Source organism: Barbus barbus (assembly GCF_936440315.1).
Source record: "Barbus barbus genome assembly, chromosome: 32".
Classification (NCBI taxonomy): Eukaryota; Metazoa; Chordata; class Actinopteri; order Cypriniformes; family Cyprinidae; genus Barbus; species Barbus barbus.
In genome coordinates, this window is record NC_136760.1 from 14,782,563 (window position 1) to 14,804,578 (window position 22,016).

At 34.4% G+C, this 22,016-nt stretch overlaps 1 protein-coding gene across 1 annotated transcript in view; it reads right to left on the reverse strand.

The window, feature by feature from the left end:
• Positions 1–8,963, reverse strand: part of LOC306852328 (AT-rich interactive domain-containing protein 5B-like) — a 143,180-nt gene extending 134,217 nt beyond the window's left edge. The window contains exons 1-2 of the mRNA XM_079389048.1: positions 8,911–8,963; positions 8,409–8,663 (exon numbers count right to left, since the gene is read on the reverse strand). Of these exons, the coding sequence (XP_079245174.1) occupies positions 8,409–8,663; positions 8,911–8,931 (276 nt within the window). The 5' untranslated portion in view covers positions 8,932–8,963. The remainder of the gene's footprint in view (positions 1–8,408; positions 8,664–8,910) is intronic.
• Between the last annotated feature and the right edge of the window lie 13,053 nt (positions 8,964–22,016).

Consider the following 22,016-nt stretch of genomic DNA (forward strand, 5'->3'; position numbering starts at 1 on the left):
GTGGATGAAATCTTTCGTCCTCTCGCGCAAATTCCAGATTGTGTGGATTACCGTTGAAATTGGCAGAACAATGGAAAATGTGAGACTTAAAAAAAAAGCAACATGAACATTCTGCTAAATATCTCCTTTTAAATTACTGGTCAAAAGTAAGTCATTTTTAAGACGGTTTTAAAGTAGGCTATTTTGAAACACTTATGCTAATCAAGGCGGCATTTATTTGATCATAAATACAATAAAAACTATAATATTGTGAAATATTTAGTGCTGTCAATCGATTAATCGTGAATAAAAGTTTTTGTTTACATAATATGTGTATGTACTGTGCATATTTATTATGTATATATAAATACACACACATGCATGTATATATTTAAGTAAAATATATTATGAATCTATATTAAATATATTTATATATATAAATTAAATTATATAAATATAAATATATAAACATGTAAATACTAGGGGTGCCCCCGAATAGTCGACAATTCGATGCATCGATAGGAGGACCATGATTCTATTCACGGGGTGTTATGATCATGCCTTTTTGGATAAATGGGGGTGCTCAAATCTTTGATTTCACATAAAACTACCAGTTTTCCCAATAAGTTAATATACAGCCTATTAAAATAATGCTATAAATAAGAATCTGAAAAGAAAGAAGCTTCAAATAAATATTTTAACGTGCTTGAATAAATCCAACCACCAATATAGATGTAAGTTTCACTTTCCATAAAATTTTCCCGACAGAGGATTTTGGTAGGGATTTAAATCTTTAACACGACTCAAACTGCAGGCAGAGTGAAAGACTGGATTTTTTTTATCAGGTAGGGTACAAGTGATTTCAAAACATGTCAGCCAGTTTATATATTGTGTAGCCTATATATTATTTATCTCGTAAAAGATGCATTTGGTTGAGTTACGCTGCAGTAAAACGCTTCATTGTAGTACTACGGTGATTAGCCGTATCTCTCAGCGCGCAGTGCGACTCGCGCACTCGTGCGAGCAGGACAAACAACAATGCAGAATATTAATAACTATGACTGGGACTGTCATATACATAACAATTATAATGATAACACTTTTATAATGAAACGCTGTGAATTTTTAGAGTTTAGTTGCCGTGTTTCTGCACGTTCTTACATGAAGAACGCGTTAGTTCTTTCAGAGCCGCGCAGACACGTTCATGTGCCTTCGGGGAATTTCGTGCAGATCGCTTATAAGTCGTTATGTTGTATAAATAATGCCGAGTACTCTATATGACATAAATGATGAGTTAAATCCCATTGATTAAAAGCCTGCTATCAAAAGCTTCATTCAGCTTCATTCAGGTCATCTTCAGCGCGTGCAGCTCAAAATAGAAATGCAGAACATTATTAACAACTGTCATGTACTACATAACATTATAATAATGAGAGCACTATTGCAAAAGATGTTGTGAATTCTTAGGGTTTCGCTGTTATCATTTAATGTTAACTATCTTTTAATCAAAACATTATTTACCCCATTTGTATCTGCGAGGCGTCCGATACACATCTTCCCTGTGCATTAAAGTCAGTAATTATGACTGACTTGACTAATGTATTTTGCCCCGCCCCCAAATCATGATTCACTCTCAGTCGAATATCGGCAAGATTCGAAAATTCCGATTCGACTATGAAAATCCTTAGTCGAGGACACCCCTAGTAAATACATGTAAATATTTTCTAAATATATACTGTCTGTGTGTGTATTTATATATACATAATAAATATTTATTTTGGATGCGATTAATCACGATTAATCGTTTGACAGCACTAGAAATATTATTACAATTTTTTACAATTATTATAGTTTTTACAACTTTGTTTTCTTCCTGTGATGGCAAAGCTATTACTCCAGTCTTTGACGTCACATGATCCTTCAGAAATTATTCTAATGTGCTTACTAAAACATTAGTAAGATTTCTGGGAAAAAAAAAGGTTAAAAAAAAGGTAAAAAAGGTAAAAGGTAAAAAAGGATGCATTCAACTGATCAAAAGTGTAGTAAAGACATTTATAATGTTCTATTTTAAATAAATGCTTTTCTTTGGAACTTCCCATAAAAGTAAGCAGCATGACTGTTTTTAACATTAAGAATTAAGAACAATTATTAATAGATGAGTACCAATAATAATTGGTTATTATTGAACAACAAATCAGCACATTAGAAAGATTTCTGAAGAATCATGTGGCGCTGAAAAATTCAGCAGTCATTTAAACAGAAAACACTTAATTTGTAATAATATTTCACAATATTACTGGTTTTTACTGTATTTTTGATCAAATAAACGCAGCCTTGGTGCGCATAAGAGTCTTCTATTAAAAACATGAAACTTTTGAGTGCTAGTACATGTTCCAAGCAAGAAATGAAGCCATACATATGAGTACATAATAACAGAAGTTATATACATAGGTGAAGTATCTCTTTAAGACGTACCAGTCACTGCCTAGTCAATTACAAAAATATGTAGCTTTGCACATCCCCACCGTGAACCGCCACGGCAAAGTAAATAGCACATTACGAAATGTTACCTACAAGATGAGTGCTGATTTCATTTGAACTATAAATATGTCTTAGGGATTCAAACACAAACATGAACTGATGCCAGGCAACAGAGATGTGTCTAGATCGCTCCCACACGCTTCCTGCGCAACTTTGAATCTCCAGGTTTGGAGTTCAAATAAGAGCTGAAAGAAGCAGCTAATAAGACATTAGCGCCCCTTCCCTGGATCCTTTGAAGTTCCTGGCACTCAAAAAGAGGAAATTTGCAAGCATATTTGCACACGCAGCCATTATCTTTTCTTACACATGGTTTATAAACACACAGTACTGGAGGTTTCGTATGGATATGCAAACTATGCCTGTTAGACAAAGTGCACAGTGCTTGCTGGAATCTGATATGCACTCTATTTATAAAGCACCAACCCCATTTAGTTCTGCTCTTACGTCACATAAATGCTATTCAAGGGTATTGCCAGTGCCGAGTCTGTCGACACAGGGTTAAACCCCTTCTGTCTCTCTCTCTCTCTCTCACACACACACACACACACTAAAACGATGATATTATGAGCTAAGGGACTTTAGAACAACTGGGTCCAATTAAAGACTGAAAAACTGTGCGAGCAGCGCTGAGCTCTTGCCAAAACAATTCCTCCCTTAAAAATTACACATATTTTCTGTGAAATACAATCACAGATGAAATATTGGCTGTGCTATGGAGTATTCTGTATCTTTATTTCTGGGGGGTGGGGGTGGGGGGTGGGGGGGTGGGGGGTTCTGCTTTAGGACAGATTAAACGGGATGAAAGACAAGAGGAAATATAATTAGAAAAAAACAGATCCGCGTCTAGCCGAGCCGAACGCCAGTGCAGCAGAGTACAGTAAGACTGTACGCCCAAGAATTTGTTGGCCCAGGAGGGCAAAAGAAGTCGATTCAAAAAAAGCAAAAACTGCACGTCTTCACAGGAGTGTTATGTTGCCCTCTCTAGGTACAAACTCTAAGTGTTACATTTTATCGGCTGGCTGCCAGAAAGAGAGCACTGCAGGCCTGTTGCTGTTTCAGTCACTGCTATCCTTCTAATGAATGACTAACCCCAGCCAGAGGGGAAATTACATCACCTGGGTGTAGAAACAAAAAGCCAACTGCAGAGTGGCCCTGTTTTATCACACAAGTGTACCTTCCTGTTTGCATACACGTGCTCGCTAAACATTAGCACATTGCCAATCGTGTTACGTTAAAGTCTTCGCTGGTGAGCCTTCAAATAAGACTGAATGTTCATCAATAGTTCAAATGGTTTAGATTCAGATGAACTTGTCAGATCAGTGGCTCTCCAATGCTTTTGTTTCAGGCTTTTAAAATAAACATCAAGCGGTGGCCCAACAGTACCAAAGCCGTTTAGCATAAACAATGTCAGACTGGAATTTTTATTTATATATATATATAATATATAATAGAATATAATATTAGATTATTTAATAATAAAATAATAATAAATGTGACTAAAAATGAATCATTTTATTTTTAATTATTCTATTATAATATTTCATTGTAATATTATTTAAATATATAACATTATAAATATAGCATATATATATATATATATATATATAAATGAAAATTATATTAATATAACTAATCATATTTTTTAATTAGAATTGAGTAATTTAAATTAATAATATACAATTCAGTAAAAACTAGCCAATAATAACTGCACACCAATGTAGTCTGTGTCTTCTTTTTATATTATTTATAAATATACATATATAAATTAAACAATATAAAAATAATTAATTACACATAAAATACGGTATATTGTTTAATTTAAAACACTAAACAATGGAAAATATTTAATAATGTAAACAAACAAATAAAATAAAAATAATAATGCAAATATTTATATAAATATTTTAGATTGTTTAATTTTGAATAAAATGATATCATTTCATACACTACAATATTCTACAATAAGATAAAAATAAACAATATAAAAATATTTAAATATGAATATTTTAGATATTTTTAACACCAAACTAACTAATAATAACAGCACACACCAGTGCAGTCTGGGTCATATTTTCTTTTTGCAGGTATCCGTCTAATTTGGCTAGCTTCATAGGTGACAGGTGAATTTGCATGAAAATACTGCATCAAAACAACAAAAATAAAATTTAAAAATATATGGGAAGCATTTTCTCTGACCTTTTAAAAAATTATGTTTTTTTTGTTTGTTTGTTTACACTAATTACACACACAAAAAATTGTGTTTTATTATTTGCATTTATAAAGTTTTTGCACACTCTTTGCAACCCTATAAGAATAAAACTGTGACCCATTTCTGGGTCATGAGCCATCGATTGAGAACCACTGACATCGACTCTCTTCTCGTAAACAGAAAACATGTCTATTATTGCACCATTAATATAGCATAGTGCAACCTCTAGAAATGCATGGCAGTTTCTTTGATAGCTGATTAACTTTATCAGCGGTCGCTTAGGTTATTCGCTGCAAATGCAAATGTAATTTAATTGGACAATCTGCTGAGTGCATCTGAGGCTGTGGAGTTGTGAAGCTCACATTACTGCAGGTGCTTTGGCTGACACAATCACATTTTTATTTAAATTCGCCATTTCTCATTTAGCAACTACACTGGGAATGCACAAAAGAGTGGCGGACATTCTTCATAGACGTTTTGCACAATACTTTTTAGGACATGTGTAAAACAAGTACACTCCATACTCCATATTACAGCAAATAAGATGCACACAACATTGCAGAATTTATATGAACACTTTTACACAACATTAACATTAACCGAATATAGAAAATGAAAACTATTCTCTGACAAAGCTGGATATATTTTGGAACTGACATACTTCTGTTAATCAGCCAATCAGACACAGTTTAAAGGGACAGTTCACCCAAAAATGAAAATATTTTCATCACTTGTTCACATAAAACAATATATTCTGAAGAATGTTGGTAACCAAAAAGGTGACGGAAGCCATTGACTTCCATAGTATTTTTTTTCCATACTATAGAAGTCAATGGCTACCAGAAATGTTGGTTACCAGCATTCTTCCAAATATCTTTTTTTCCAAACCTGCATGAGTTTGGTATTTTTTTCCATACTGTGGAAGTCAATAGCTACCAGCAAATGATTTGCTTACAAGCATTCTTCAAAATATATTTTGCAAACCTGCATGAGATTCTTTCTTCTGCTGAACACACACAAAACAGATATTTTAAAGAATGTTTGTAACCAAACAGTTGACGGCAGCCATCCATTGTATTCCATAGAATTTTCCAAGTACATTAGTACTTAGAAATATGTACTAATAATAATGATAATGTTATAAATGCTAAAAATAGTTCCCAAATATATTTAACAGCTAAGAAAATGGCCCATATTCTCAAAACTGGAAAGTATACCTAAGAGCGGAGCATTGTCCTTGGCTAGTAATCCTATCTCCCAGGCCGTTTCAAGATCAGCAGTCATGAATGCGTAATAAATTTGAAAAGCAAATAATTGGCATTGCTGCTGAGTGGGGGAAGGGAGGGAGGCTGGTGGCAAGTTGGAAAGAGGACAGGGCTCTGATCAACTGAACAAACAGAGCATTAAGACTAATGCTTTTCCTCAATAACACCTCGTTACATTGTGTAAACAGCATGTTTTCAAGGTCGATGCTGGCAACTGTTTATGCTTCCACCTAATATTGATAATAATTCAGCAAAGTAACCTTGACATTTCGACAGGGCTTCACACAGAACCTGTTGATTATTAAAGGCTATTTGATCCTCCACTCCACGGGGGGAGGACAGTAGAACAGTAGAGGTTCCCACACAGCAGATTGTCTTTTTGTATTTGGGATCGGTGATTACATGAGCATTGCAAGATAAAACAGGTACAGACTTTGTTACATTACCCATGTAAGACCGCAGCTGTCCTGCTTTGTTAAAATAGCAATTGCAACACAACTTCTAGAGCACAATGGATGGGAAAGCTTTACTTGACAGTCTCTACACTGGCTTGTAGAAACTGTTTTATCAAAATATGCTTCATGTGTAGTCAAAAATAATATTAGTTCTCTAATAACAGTATGAGATTATAAAATGATCATTTATATGACCAATAATTTTCAACAAGATTCACAATGTTATTTCAGTTATCTTATATATATATATTATATATATATATATATATATATATATATATATATATATATATATAAATTATATTATAGTTAATATCAGAAACAGATCAACTGTGTGTTTAACAGAAAATGACTATGTTCATACGTAAAATATATTTTAATTATTTTATTGTGTTGTTTGCATAGATTATTTGCATGGCATTTGCAATGGGATGACATTTAAAGATTGTTTATATTTAAGTATATATATATATATATATATATATCAGTCGTTTAATGTTTAAATAATAAGTTAAATTATCTATAGTTATAGTAATAAATAATGAATAAATAATTATATAGTTATTGTATAAAAATGAAAGTCAATAAAACAATTAAAATTAGTTCTGAACATTAGCCGCTGGACACATAAAAACATTAAAATAATAATCATTAGCATTCAAAAACAATCTGTAATATTTATGATGGACTCAACCTGACTACATTAGTTTCCACAAGCAAACATTTTTAATGGTCAGATGAGGTAAAAAAAAAAATCTATAAAAATGCAGTTACACTTTTTACAGAGTACCCTACAATATCACATTGTATTATTATTATTATTATTGTTGTTGTTGTTTATCATTGTATTAAAAATTAAAGTCAATAAAAATTTCCATTGGTTTTGAATATGAACCACTGGATACAGTAAACAAATCAGTAAAAAACAACAACAACAACAAAAAACATCTGTAATATTTATGACTGACTCAACCTGACTACATTAGCTTCCACAAACAAAATCATTTTAATGTTTTTTACACTTTGTACAGAACATCCTCCAGATATCACTTTATTATTATTATTTGAATAATTATATAGTATTATCAGACGTAATTATATATTACTTTAATATAACAATGTATTACAAAGTAATTACAATCAGCTCTAGAACATAACACGATATAGGTGCTATTAAAAATCATTTAAACCTCACTTATATAAATGCACAGCTGCATAAACAAACCCAGTATTGTAAAGGAACAATGTTTCAGTACATCAAAGGGTTAAACCCCCAGAAAGAAGCTTTTTCTGTCGGGCAAACACATCTCAGCTTATGCGTAATTACGCGGAATGAGGCTGCAGCACTTTGACATAATAACCTTCATAAATGTCACTCGCTCCCTTTAAGGCATCGCAGCTGCTTGATCAGCGCGCGTTATTAATCAATTCCTGTTGACATTAGTTGGCATCTCACACTTCAAACGTCTGGCTTCCATATTCTCCAGCATAAGCTGTATATCATTAGCGGCGATCAGCAACAGTACACTTCACATCGATCGTTCGCGTATTTATTTGCCTTGATCTACTCGTCTCATCAAAAGCAACACTATTTTATCAACAATCAGCAACGAGGCGCTGCAGTCGTCTCGATCAGTTTCCGCACTATTGTATATATCAGATGAAACAAGCAAAACACTGATGTGACAACTTCACACAATGGCATCATTCTCATCATCGCGCGCTGTTTGAAATGCAAGCGCTAAACGCTCGTATGCAAATGAGCCGAGACGAAATTAACACAAGGGTCCACTATGACTGCACGTCTATTATTAAACGCCATGCATTAGATGTCTTGTGATCAGACAGCGGAATAGATGCGATGCAAAGCCGCACGCAGCTCATATTTCATCCATACCACAATAAACACATCGCGCAGGGACGGAGCCCTTCTTGGAAAGCAGGAAAACGAGACATTACCTCTCCGTGAGTGACAGTTCTGCCCTGGGGGGTATCTTCTGGGAGAAAATAAAGTTTGGAGCTGGATAGAAGTTGCTTGGTTGTCCTCTCCTCCCATAAAAGCTGTAGTTCTGCTATACAGATGGGGTCCCCTGCTTTACATCTGACCAAGAAAAAATCACCCAGGGACAAAATTCTCGCTTTGCCTTCAAGGTGAAATCTAAACGCCTTGTAGAAAATGTAAGGTCCGTGCAAACCACAAGGTGAGCCTACCCACTGCGGAAACACAAACAGACATGCCATATTTATATTCAGCAACACACAAGACATATTTTATATAACGCAGGATCAGACGCGACCAGCGCATTCCAGCTGATCACATGATAAATCACATTATATGGAAATATGAATAATAAAATATTAACTTTTGTCCTAAACTTTCTTCCATTGATTCCTTATCGTAACGCAAGCATAGATGCGCGCGCGCAATAAATTGATTAGAAAGCGGAGTGGATGATATTACCAGGAGTGAGTTGGGCTCCATCTCGTCGCTCTGAATTGATTAAACTCAAACATTCTCTCCAAACTTGTTGGCTTGAATGGATCACCAAAGGTCCTGGAAGAGCAAAATATCAACGCGCGCATCAACGCAACGACCTTCAATATGAAACCGACGCGGTGCGAAGTCAACTCCCTTAAAATGTCCGCAATTGATGCCTAATATTTTTTCAACCTCTATTGTTTCGCTTACGATCATTTTGCTACATTTTTGGCCGCCGCGTATTCATATTAAATTCGTGAATGCGAATGGAGCCTCGTGCATGTGCCGTCTGTCACCCGCTCGAAGTCGCTTTAAAAAACCCCACCTCCTCTTTCGACAAAACCTGGCTCTGATTATGAAAATGCTCCAAATGCAAGCACGGATTATAGATAAACCGATTTTTTTAGACGCAAAACAAACGGCGGTATTGCTAATATGCGCGATTGCGCCGGTACGCCTCTGTCAGGACCTGTGTAAAGGAGGTTTGTATGAGTGTACCGAAACATTTCCTGCAGAGATTTTTCCTTTTATTTCTCGAATGCGTTTACGGTATAATCATTTAATATAATCATTATACTAATGCAGCAACATTAACGCGCGTTAAGGAGTCTGGGTATGACGGGATGTGGTCGGGATTGTTACGATCCAGAAGCGCCTTTCATGATCGCACACAATGTTGAAATGTATCAAGCGCGTGTAAACGCTTCTAATGGAAACAACCTAATATCGTCCTTTGAATTGTTGCCATTATGGCCGCTGTGATTTGAGCACGGTCCTTGGCAGTGCGGAAAAAAACAATATTACGCCTCTGTCGTGTGCTTCAGGCGAATAAATGCCATGGTAAGACACGGGTTTGTTGGCTAAGAGAAATCAAACGTCTTACAAAGCGATCAGACTCTTAATGGAGCACTTAGTCACGCTAATGTTGCTGTTTATCGCGATTTAAAGTCGCGGGGCTGATTTTAAGGAACTATTTCATTTTGCTATCGAGCTTTCACACAGTGGAGACGAATATAAACTACATCTGTCATACAGATAACAACCCAATTCATATTTATGAACATTAATATGCGTGATGTCGGTGAGGTTTTGCTCATAGTTATTTGCCTTATTTCGTAAAGTATGGCTGTGCCCTTAAAAGTTGTAGCATATGACCTAAATTACAAGATGCAACATTTACGTCAGCTATTTTATGTCTTATGCAATGTTTTATCTCCAGTCACGAGGGGCAGCTGGTGACTATAGATGTGATCACATTCATGCTTCATATAACAGCCTAACCCAAATGAACTGAGCAGACTTGAATGTGATTTGGTAAATTTGAATCATAAGAAATTATTTTGTTTTGGGGGCGAGGTTATTATTCTGAAGAGATGGATGAATCTATGAATAGAATACACATAGGTGCCCAGGATTTAGATTAAATATATAATAATTAGATACACATTAATAATTAACGCACAGGCACACACACATATAGCTGGTCATATATATTTAATTATTTTCTTGTACATTATATAGGCTTTCTAATAATCTTTGTTAATAATTTTATATATGTATAGATAGAAATATCTTATATTAATGAATGCAATATTATATTATTGTGTAATGCAATAATATATTTGGTCATTTTATTAATGAAAATGATTGTAAAGCTTATATAATAAGATAAGAAAAAAAATATATATATATATATATTATTTCAATCTTAAGCATGAATCAAAGTTTCATGAGATTATTCAATTATCTGTTAATCATTATATAATATATTTGCACATATTGGTAATTAAGGTTATTTTAAATGTTGTCAACGTCTTAAATCTCGTAGATTAGAATGAGTAAGATATTGGTCGTCAGCCAGCATTTAAGTAATTATACTCTGCAGATTTTATTGCAGCATTGTGATAGTATGTGACCGTCCTTGTGATTGGAGGAGGGCGGCGCTGTAAACGTCATGTCAGCCTATGATTAAACTCCTTTATTTGAGACAGTGAGCGGTAATAGCAAGTGCATTCAAGCACACCATCAATCATCCCACTGCACTGTGACACACACTGACATGAGATGTGAAGACAGCCTCTGTACAAACACAGATCCCAATCAGATAAATTAACTTTTTTTTGTTAGATTAAATACTGAATGATTCAAGCCTTGTATCTTGTCAAGCCCAAACATTTTTTTTATATATATATACTGCCTGTATGTGTCCTATTTGTTATTTTAGTCCAGCCTCTGCTTTTCTTGGCTGTTTACCATCTCGGATAGTCATTTCACTATCTTTATAAGCTATTTTAAAATACTGCTCTCCTTCCCGATTGCTCCAGCAGTAATAAATGATGATGACGATGTTAAGAATAATTTGCCTCACAGATTGTGTGTTTCAGTATCTGCTTTGCAGCATAGATTTCTCGTGCTTGCTGACAGTATGAGTAGAGCAGATTGATAGCCTAATCTTTCTCTCAGAGCTGCAAGGAACATTTGCAGTTTGAAAGCTTGTGGAAAAATTGAATTCTCTCTCTCTCACTTGCTCTTTCTCTCTCTCGCACCGTGAGACTCAGTGTGCTGCTTTGCCTGTCAATGGATTTTTGCATGACTATGCGCTCTTCAGCACTCCATTAATCCCCATATTTGTTTTCAGAACAATGCGACACAAAATGTACTTCATTTTCAGTTCTTCCAAGCTACATTTAAATACAACTGACAAGTTAGACGCCTTGCCATTCACTCACTCCTAAATGCACTAGTGTTCTTCTTAGTAAATTGCCTGTAATTATATATTATCCTCTTTGGTTTCAGAACCTGTTTTGAATTAGAAGCGGGGTAATTTCCGAGAATCGCTCAGAGGCATTGAAATGCTGTTCACCTTACCGTCAGTCATTTCCAGGGGTGGGCAGCAAAAACAGCATCAGCACTTTTTTTTACTTTTGCTCTAGAGATAGCATATAAATTAATGACAAATTGCTACAAACTCAAGTCTGCTGTCAGTGGCAGAAATCACACACTGCACCCCATTCAAGAAGAGCAGAGCGGACCTAGCACATAAATAGAGATCATGTGTATTCGCTGGAAAATATAACTTGTTTAGAATGTACAGAATTATGATGCATTATTCAACATATTTTCAGGGGAAATATATTTAGTAATTTATTATACAAATGTATTATTATGTGCTATCATCATGCTCCACTATTAGGGCAAGAAGAAGACCCCATGGACATCTTGTGCCAGATGTCATCTGATTTTCACAGAATCTATAATGTACATTTGAAATAAGTTTGAATGACAAATGTATTAAAAAAATATATATTAATATATATTCTAATAATATATTCTATATGATAAAATATACTCTATCTCTTTATATCGATAGTATTTGAAATAAAATGTAAATACCAAAGAATATACATTATTATTATTACTATATATACAAACCGAATTCCCGAAATGTTGGGACGTTTTTTTTTAAATTTGAATAAAATTTCAAATCACATGAGCCACTATTTTATTCACAATAGAACATAGAGAACATAACAAATGTTTAAACTGAGAAATGTTACAATTGTATGCACAAAATGAGCTCATTTCAAATTTGATGCCTGCTACAGGTCTCAAAATAGTATATATATTGAAGAATTAAAATACATGTACATGTTCTACATGATATAAATACTATAGAATATTGTAATAATGTAAATTAAAATTTTAATTTGCAGTTTAATTTTAATGTGTATATATTTACATTTATATATAAACATTAAACAGTCTCTCTCTCTCTCTCTCTCTCACACACACACAAATATATATATATATATATATATATACACATACATATATACTTACATATATGTATACATACATTTTGTTCATCTTAATTTTGACATTTCATCTGAACATTAACATTTGTTTATTTAAATATATATATATATTTAAATAAACAAATGTTAATGTTCAGATGAAATGTAAGCAAATATGAGCAAAACAGGTAAGATGTAGTGCCATCTAGGTTTAGAAGAAAATAAGGAGGGAGGGGTTCATCTGTTAGGGGTGTCTGGTGTGTAAAAACAAAGAGCACAACGAAGGAATACAAAAGGAGTTATTTTAATTCATCACTGACTGAGAAGGGCACAACCAAATGTAAATCCAAAATAATAGCAGACAAAGGAACATGGGAAAACACAGGCTTTAAATACTAAACGTAATCATGGTGAAACAGAAACCGGTGAGGAGCTAATTAACTAATCAGGGCAACTAAGGAAACTAGGTCAACGGAAGACATGGCAAAACACAACTAAAACAGAACAACATGTAACATCATCTTACCCAATCTCTCTTTATTACAGTTCTCAAATAATTAATGGTAATAAAGGTGACATTTAAACGTTTTTCTGTATTGTCTGCTTTTTATGTTTGTTGCAATGTAACTATTTATTTATTTATTTATTTGTTAAAATGCAATTAAAGGGTTAGTTCACCCAAAAATGTAAATTCTGTCATTAATTACTCACCCTCATGTGGTTCCAAACCCGTAAGACCGTCGTTCATCTTTGGAACACAAATTAAGATATTTTTGATCAAATCTGAGAGCTCTCAGACCCTGCATAGACAGCAAGGGAAGCGCCACAATCAAGGTCCAGGAACGTAGCAAGGACATCTGTAAAATAGTTCATGTGACATCAGGGGTTAAACCATAATTTTACGAAGCTACGAGAATACTTTTGTGCACAAAGAAAACAAAAATAACTTTATACAACAATTCTTCTCCCCCTCATCCTATCAAAATACTCTTTCCACAATTGTGGCACACCACAGCATGAGGGATGAGGAGGAGAAGATTATCTTAATTTGTGTTTCGAAGATAAACAAAGGTCTTACGGGTTAGGTAAGACATGAGGGTACGTAATTAATGGTAGAATTTATATTTTTGGGTGAACTATCCCTGTAAATTAAATGAAAGAAACACATTCACAAACACCTTTATTCATTATAGATTATCCAAATAGAGCTGGCACAGGATTTTTACATTATCCCAACCATGTTTTGTCCTCGACAGCAGTATACTGTTATAGAAAGACAGCCATCAGGTGTGCTGCAACATGCTGGCTTGAAAAACAGATGAGCATATGTTTAAAGCACATGTTCTGAATGACGTGCAGGAATATCAAAGACTAAAATAACCACCAAACGAACTGCTTGGATTTGTCATGCGGTTTATTTATTCAGAATATCTCTAATATCTCATTGTGCCAATTTTCAGTTAAAGGGAATGTTTATCAATCATCTTTACAGGTCCATCTGCTCTCTCTTGTTCGGATGCATAGGCACAGAGCAGTAAATAGGATGATATATGAAACTGGCAGAGATGATGACACCAGCCAGACAAAGCAACATATGAGTTCCCTCCTAAAAGTCGCAAATATTGCTGTGTTCTTCCAACACTTCTCGCTTGTATTTAAACAGATCAACCCCCCCACAAAACACAATTCACTCCAAATAATATTCCAAAACTCTACAAATGCTCATTTGTATCTACCAACATTTTTAATATTTAACTCACACTGAAGTCTACTTTTGGTTGTGCTTTGGTTTAAAGGAAAATGTACTCACCCTCAGGCCATCCAAGATGAGTAAATGTAGTAGATGAGTTTGTTTGTACTATAGAGAAATAGCTTTACATCACTTGCTCACCAATGGCTCCTCTGCAGTGAATGGGTGCCGTCAGAATGAAAGTCCAAAAAGCTGATAAAAACATCACAATTATCCACAAGTAAACCACACCACTCCAGTCCATCAATTAACATCTCGTGAAGCCAAAAACTGCATGTTTGTATGAAACAAACAAATCATTAAGGCATTTTAACTACAAATTGTTGCTTCTGGCCATAATCCATAATATTGATTTTTCCAGTGAAAAATCATCTGATCTGAATTAATTTCTCCAAATCTGTTCCAATGAAGAAACAATCTCATCTACATATTGGATGGCCTGAGGGTAAATTTTCATTAAATCTTCATTTTGGGTTAAATTATTCCTTTAATTATAGTTTTTAAACCCAAAGTTGGTTGAGCCAATCGGATGTGTTGCTATGGAGCTCAAACAAAGTGACATGTTAATCGCATCACAGTGTTTACACTTTTCAGGGGAATCAACCTATGAATGGCTCACTTAATATCTGTCTCTATACAGAAGGTATTTTACAACAACAAAAAGACATTACATTTCACCTTTAAGTAAAACTGCAATGTTTCAGCACATGAAACCCTTGCCTAATTTCACATGATAGATCACGACATGAGTTTTTGATGGATTGTGTATTGTGCTTCGCTAGATGAAAGCACATCTTAGCTTTATACAGTAAAAATGGAAAACACATGCTCCTTTTACACTGTGTCTTTTGTCTGGAAAACAAAGCAATATCTCCCATAGGATGTCATAAACACTGATTGCGTCTGCGCTCCAGAATAATTTGATTTGCATGTTTCTCAGAAACCATCGCTGGTTACTCGTGCTTGAGAAGAGCACCTTTGTTGGCAAGCATATATGTAAACCTGACCGGCAAATCCAAACATACATAAGTGCAGCATAAATAACTTCTCGTTAATGGTGCAAGGCTGTGGAAACTAATAGTCATCAGCTCAACTTGACAGAGGGCTATCATTAACATGAGAATGAATGGCTTTAATTTGCAGAACAACAAGGGGGACTCTCAGAAAAGCTCTGTGGCCTTTTCATTTCTTTGATGTTTATGTCCGTTATTTGAATTGTGTCATTGCCAAATCCTTTTCCACATTCGTATGATGCCTTTGGCATTGTATGTAGTGGCCTAGAGAGGATTTCACCATGACGACAAATTAAAACAGTGACTATATGAGTCATGTAATCATTGAAGTGGGAATGTGGGAATTGTGAAAGAGTAGCGTAGAGCCCCACCGTAACCGAACTGAACTGACAACACATAGATATGCTCTTGAAGATTCACCTTTCAGGTCTTGCTTTGTAATATGCACTGTTGTTTAATGGCACCAATATTAGCAAGCTGTAATTATTTGGAACCAAAAATAAATATCATTAAGTCATCCCCATGAAATTACAAACCTGTTTATTTTTTCACCATGTAATTTTGCGTTGAACACAAAAGGAGAGTTTTAGCAGAATGTTCATGCTGCTCTTTTTCGCACAATTAAAGTGAATTACCCTTGTTGAATAGTTCATGGGCAAAATCCAGTCATTTCAATAGGAATTCACACGATCTTGAAATTTGTGAGAGAGTGAAAGATTTTGCCACACAGATTCATATCTTCAACACTGGGTTCAGTGATGTTAAATAATATTTTTGAATTGAATAAAACTAGTTAATTTAAGTGTTACTATTTCAGTGTAGAATTCATTGTAATAAATTTGACCTATTTAAATATTTTTATTTTAAAATATAGACATAATATTAACTTTTAACTGTATAATAATGCTGAAAACGGAGGTGTTAATGTTTCTTATGGTGTCAAATTCAGTTACATAGTAAATCATCATTCTGACAGTAAATTCAAAACCATGAAAAAGTTGAATAGTTTGCATCACTAGACATTAACATAATTATATATATCTGTCACTTAACATTTATATTGTAAACTAGTCATCGATAATTAAACGTTTTGCTGCTTACATCTTACCTCGCATTTTCACAGTTAATTGAAACCAGTAAAGCGTGCCTTCTTTGATTTGAATGGCCATTCATTTTTTATCATAACGGTACATTCACATGAGGAGTCTGCGTTAACGCCTCTCGTTTACTTTAAATGGAGTGACGTCAAGTGTTGCCAATCACTATGAGGGTCGTGTCAGCGCAAAGCTTCAGACACGCCCCCCGTCAGGCATCGATGATGACACCCCGTGTGAATGGGGCGTAACAAACAGAGCAGCATCAGGAATATCAGATATTGAGGGACAGACAATTTGGCCACTTCTAATCATTGGTGGAGAATTTCAGACAATGGACTGAAATTTTGCTAATGTGGCTGCACCTTTAGTTTTCTAAAACCAATAATATAGTAGTTTTGAGTGAGGAACAGGCCAAAGTATAAGCCGGTATTCACAAGAAATGGTCCCCTGTGGAAATGGAGAAGATCTGAAATCTCTCAAATCTTATTCACGCTTACATTCAATTCAAAACATTCAAACACACCACATCACGATTAGTCGCAAGACATGCGAGAACTAATGTTGTCAAAACCAATGGGAAGTTTCTTGAGCTTTCATGAGATATATGACAACAGGAAAGCTTTCAGAAAAATACGTCTCAGCAACAACAAAACATTATATGATTTTAGAAGGCCTGAAATACAGTCATATAACCATTTTAAATTATGATTTCATGGTATTTGTAGCCATTTTTAGCGACTGATGGTCCCCCAAAATGACTCCTTTTGTGCTCCACTGAATTATTTGTTCATACAGGTTTGGACTGACATGAGAGCATGACCTTTATTTTTGGTGAATTGTTTCTTTAAGAGCAATCCATCAAAAAACAAACAGTTCCAAAATACTAGTCCCCTTCATTCAACACAGAGTTCACTGTGTGAGTCAGAAAAAAAAAATCTGTTTGCTGGCAAGCATCAATTTGTGCCTTGGGGAATATGACACTGGGCTGATAATATTAGATCAATATCCATGTCTGTTCCTCCAACAGCACTTGCTTTCTATCATCCAGGCACATAATGGCTTTTACTGCATTACTGCATAAAGGCCCAGGCTTTGAAAGGCAACTAATTGGAGACGTTGTTTTATTTTTTAAGATATGGCTGCAAATGATCGTGTGCTATCATGTTCTAAGCACGAGGTGAATACACTACTGTCGAGGCCACTGGATACAGCCATTACCATACAGTTCAAATAATACTGAAGGTTCTGCATAATTCACACTCCTGCATATAATAATGCAACTCATAACAATGGAGCTCCTATGCTTTAAGGAGTGCATTAAAAATGCAATATTCAGCCTGTTATACAACACGTTTCATTTGTCACTGAGGCAAAACGCTGCTTTGCATTATATGAACCTTAACATTATCACACCCAGAATGGATTAAACAAAATGTGGGAGCCTTGAAACGGCAGAGGAACCAGCAGAGCTGGGACTTGTTATCGAAGGCGGTGTAAAATTTCACATTCAATTATATTACAAGTACTTATCATGTCAATCTATCCTAGTCTGTTTGAGGTGCTGCTAATACCAGTTTGGATTTAGGCAAATATTTCTCATTATTGTCGCTGGTTGTGACATGAACAAACACCCACTCACATACATAGTCAATGGTTGCAACATGCATGAAAAGGCTACAAATCACTCTCCTGAGTCTCTGCTGACAGCCAATGGTGTCATTCTGGGACTGATCATAATGCTGATTAGAACATGAGCAGTACATTTGCAACACATGAATACAGGCCGGGGCTAGTTGGCTTACGGCCTGTACCTCAACAGCTATTATATAGGGTTTGAATCCAATTTCACGAATGTGTGTTTATCTCTAGCTGTGATTGTTACGTGTTGCTGCAGTAGGAGGCAGAAAGATGAGGGATTCCGAGTAATAAGGTTCTTTAATAGTATGAACGTATTTCACAACAGCGATAACCGCATAAACATAACTTTACGACACGACGAAGCCTACTACAGAACTCAAGGCTTATAAAGAACACAAACTAATGAGGAAACAAGATGATTAATACAAGACAGGTGAAAGGAATAAACGATGATTAACTAATGACAGGAAACCGACCAAATAAGGACAAACAGGAACTAAACTGAAACCAAACCGTGACAGTGATTTTGTATTAGACTATTTTTGTGAATTATGTTTTTCAAAGTAAAATTACAGTTTGCGTGTGTGTGCGTGTGTGTATTTTATCGATTATAATTTTTTTATTTATTCTTATTTTATTTTAAACACATTTTTATACTAACATTTTATACAATTTATCTTTCTCTATGTGTATATGCACACACCAGTGTCATTTTAGTATCATTGCTACTGTTATTGTTTTTGATAATATTTAGCAAAATGTTTTGTTTGTTTTTGTTCTTTTTATTATTATTATTATTATTATTATTATTCATATTCTAAAATAAAATATTATTTTAAAAATGTTTCTATCTTTAAAAAAAATGAAAATGAGAAATGTTGGAAATTAACAAAAATAAAAAATAAAATATGTATTTAATTTTTTTTTAAAGATTTGAGTTTTTATAATAACCCTGGCACACACACACACAAACACACTAATATTTTATTATATAATTTATTGCATTATTATTTATTTTTATAATAGTAAATATAATATAACAGTAATTAACAATGCAATTATAATAATTTATTATTATTATTATTATTATTATTAATGTTGTTGTTGTTCTCGTCATCGTCATTGAAATAATTTTATTATGTTAATGACTGTTCTCTTATATATATATATATACATGTTTTTTTAATGGTTATTGTTATTATTATTGTAATTGTTGTTGTTGTAATATTATTATTACATGATTTGTATTATTAATATAATAATAATAATAATAATACATTGATAATATTTAAATATGGACTATTTTCTATTATTATATTAAATCTTAATTATTATAATATTAATAATAAAAAAATCAATTACATAATAAAAATATTGCAATAATAATAATAATAATAATGAATCAAAATAAATAAATAAATCCATATATAAATAATCATTTATTGCTATTATTATTATATTAATAATAGAACAATCAATTAAAGAATACATTTTTTATGTGTGGGTGGGTGTCTACTTAAATTTCTATTTCATATTTTTATTGCTTACATTTTGACAACAAGGCTTTTTACTGACAGCTTACCTCATCATTTATTTTGTTTGCTTTGCTTGTATAAACTGTCTGTCTGACATTACAACGTCCCAGCAGCCAGTATGCACAACAGCTTTGCAGTCAAAGTGTGAATGATGTGTTGTACAGCAGTGCGGCCGTGACACAGCTCTCGTAAAGCACCACAATCGTGCTACAGTGACCTTTTTTTATAGGTCTCGGCTTTATTGACAGGAAACATAAAGTGTTAAGTGTACAAGCTAGTCTTAGATAAAGACAGCACATCTATTGGACAGATTCAAACACAATGGGTTTTGTTTATCTTATCTGTGAGACTAAATGCCGCTCACAAGATCCCGACCTTCCATTTGATACGCACAGATTAATTCAATCAAATCAAACAATTCACGTGGCAGAAATTTCAGAACAACAGCCAGGAACTATGGGATATGTCATTTTATATGTGTGCCGGCCCACTGGTCCATTTCCCATTGTGTGTGACACAGTACATTCCTGTGATAGCGACCGAAAGCGTTCTGTCAATAAAACCTGACCTTTGCAACTACTCTCTTTCTTTTTATTATTTCACTTGAAACCAGCGCAGGCAAACGCACAGTCTCTCTCCAGATAAGATGACTCTAAAGCAACAAAATGATTCTTTTCAAATGAAACAACAGGGTAGTGAATATAAACTACGCATGAAGATAATGGGCTGTTATTATTGAGTTCTGTTGAAACAAAGAGAAACCATATTGTTCATGTTTAAGTCTCAGGTTTCTAAAGAAGAACGATTCTTATGTAAATGATACGGGAGAAAGCGGTTGAAATGACATGAGATTAATGCAAACAAGGCCGTGCGCTCTTAAACATTTGCATGGGTAAAGAGCTGAAAAAACAATCTAGGCAAAGCACTAAACCTGTTCGCTTTGAAAGAATTTTACTGCACAACAGAGCTGTCCGCCACATTTATTACCAGTGCAGAACAGCAATTGCGCCTGGTTTCCTTGAACAATACAAACATTATTTTTGTGTTCTGTAACACGACTGTAACTGCTCCGACTTGAACGCGCCGCACTATTTTGCAATGAAAACAAGGTCTTAAATTACATGGCAATTTAGGAATGTGCGGAAAGCCAAGAGGCTACCAGTCAAGCATTCTGGATAACCTCCATAACTTTCTTCCACTGGAGGAAAATCTAACATCTGGTCCCAGGACTAAGACCAAATGTTGGCTCTTAAATCATTTCCATTCTAATTTATCCTTTTAACTTGTAAAAATGTTTTACTTTGTCTCGTTTCTCCACAATGCAGCAAAATTGCTACGTATATTACATCGCCTGAAGAGTTTTATGCCAAAAGTAGCCGGCTCTGACAGCAGAGCAAAAAAGGATAATGACAGCTGCCTTCAACACACTACTTGGCTTTTTTCACATCTCACAGAATTTCTGTGGCAAAGGAAAGGGAAAAATTTCAATTTAGTTCTCAGGGCTGTATTATACTGAGATTGACAGATAATTGAAATCATCTAACAGAAAAAAATGAAAAGCCTCAAGATGGGAATTACAGTATTTCCACCTCTTTTAAGATACTTCCTTTCTGAGAAAGGAATTGTTTACCCAAAAATGTCCCTATTTACTCACTATCACGTCACACCTGTAATCTAATTTTTCCCATCACTTACAGTTTCATAACAACGATTTCATGGCACCGATGTGACGTGACCAAACCTGACTGAATAGATGGAAGAAAAGCAACTTTCTGTCTGCTTGTCAGTTAAAGCTGTCATATTGCTTTTGAACATAGTGCTCAAGTCATGCTTGTATAGTGCTTTGATTAATTAAAAACTGCTACATGGAAAAGTGCTGAATGAAGATTCTTCAAAATTTCAGCTTGAAACATGACAACATTTTCATCACTTTAAAATAATTGTTCGCTCAAAATCAAAAATTAAGTCACCCTCAAGCCATCCAAGATATTGTTATTTAGTATTGCATCACTTGCTTACCAATGGATCCTCTGCAGTGAATGGGTGCCGTCAGAAGGAGAGTCCAAACAGCTGATAAAAACCCCACAATAATCTACAAGTAATCTACACCACTCCAGTCTATAAACTAATGTCTTGTAAAATAAAAAAGTCGCATGTTTGTAAAAAACAATCAGTCTTGTGGCATAATTACCAAGTAATTAATTTAGGAAAAAACTCTGGGTTACAGTGAGGCACTTAGAATAGAAGTTCATTCTTAAATG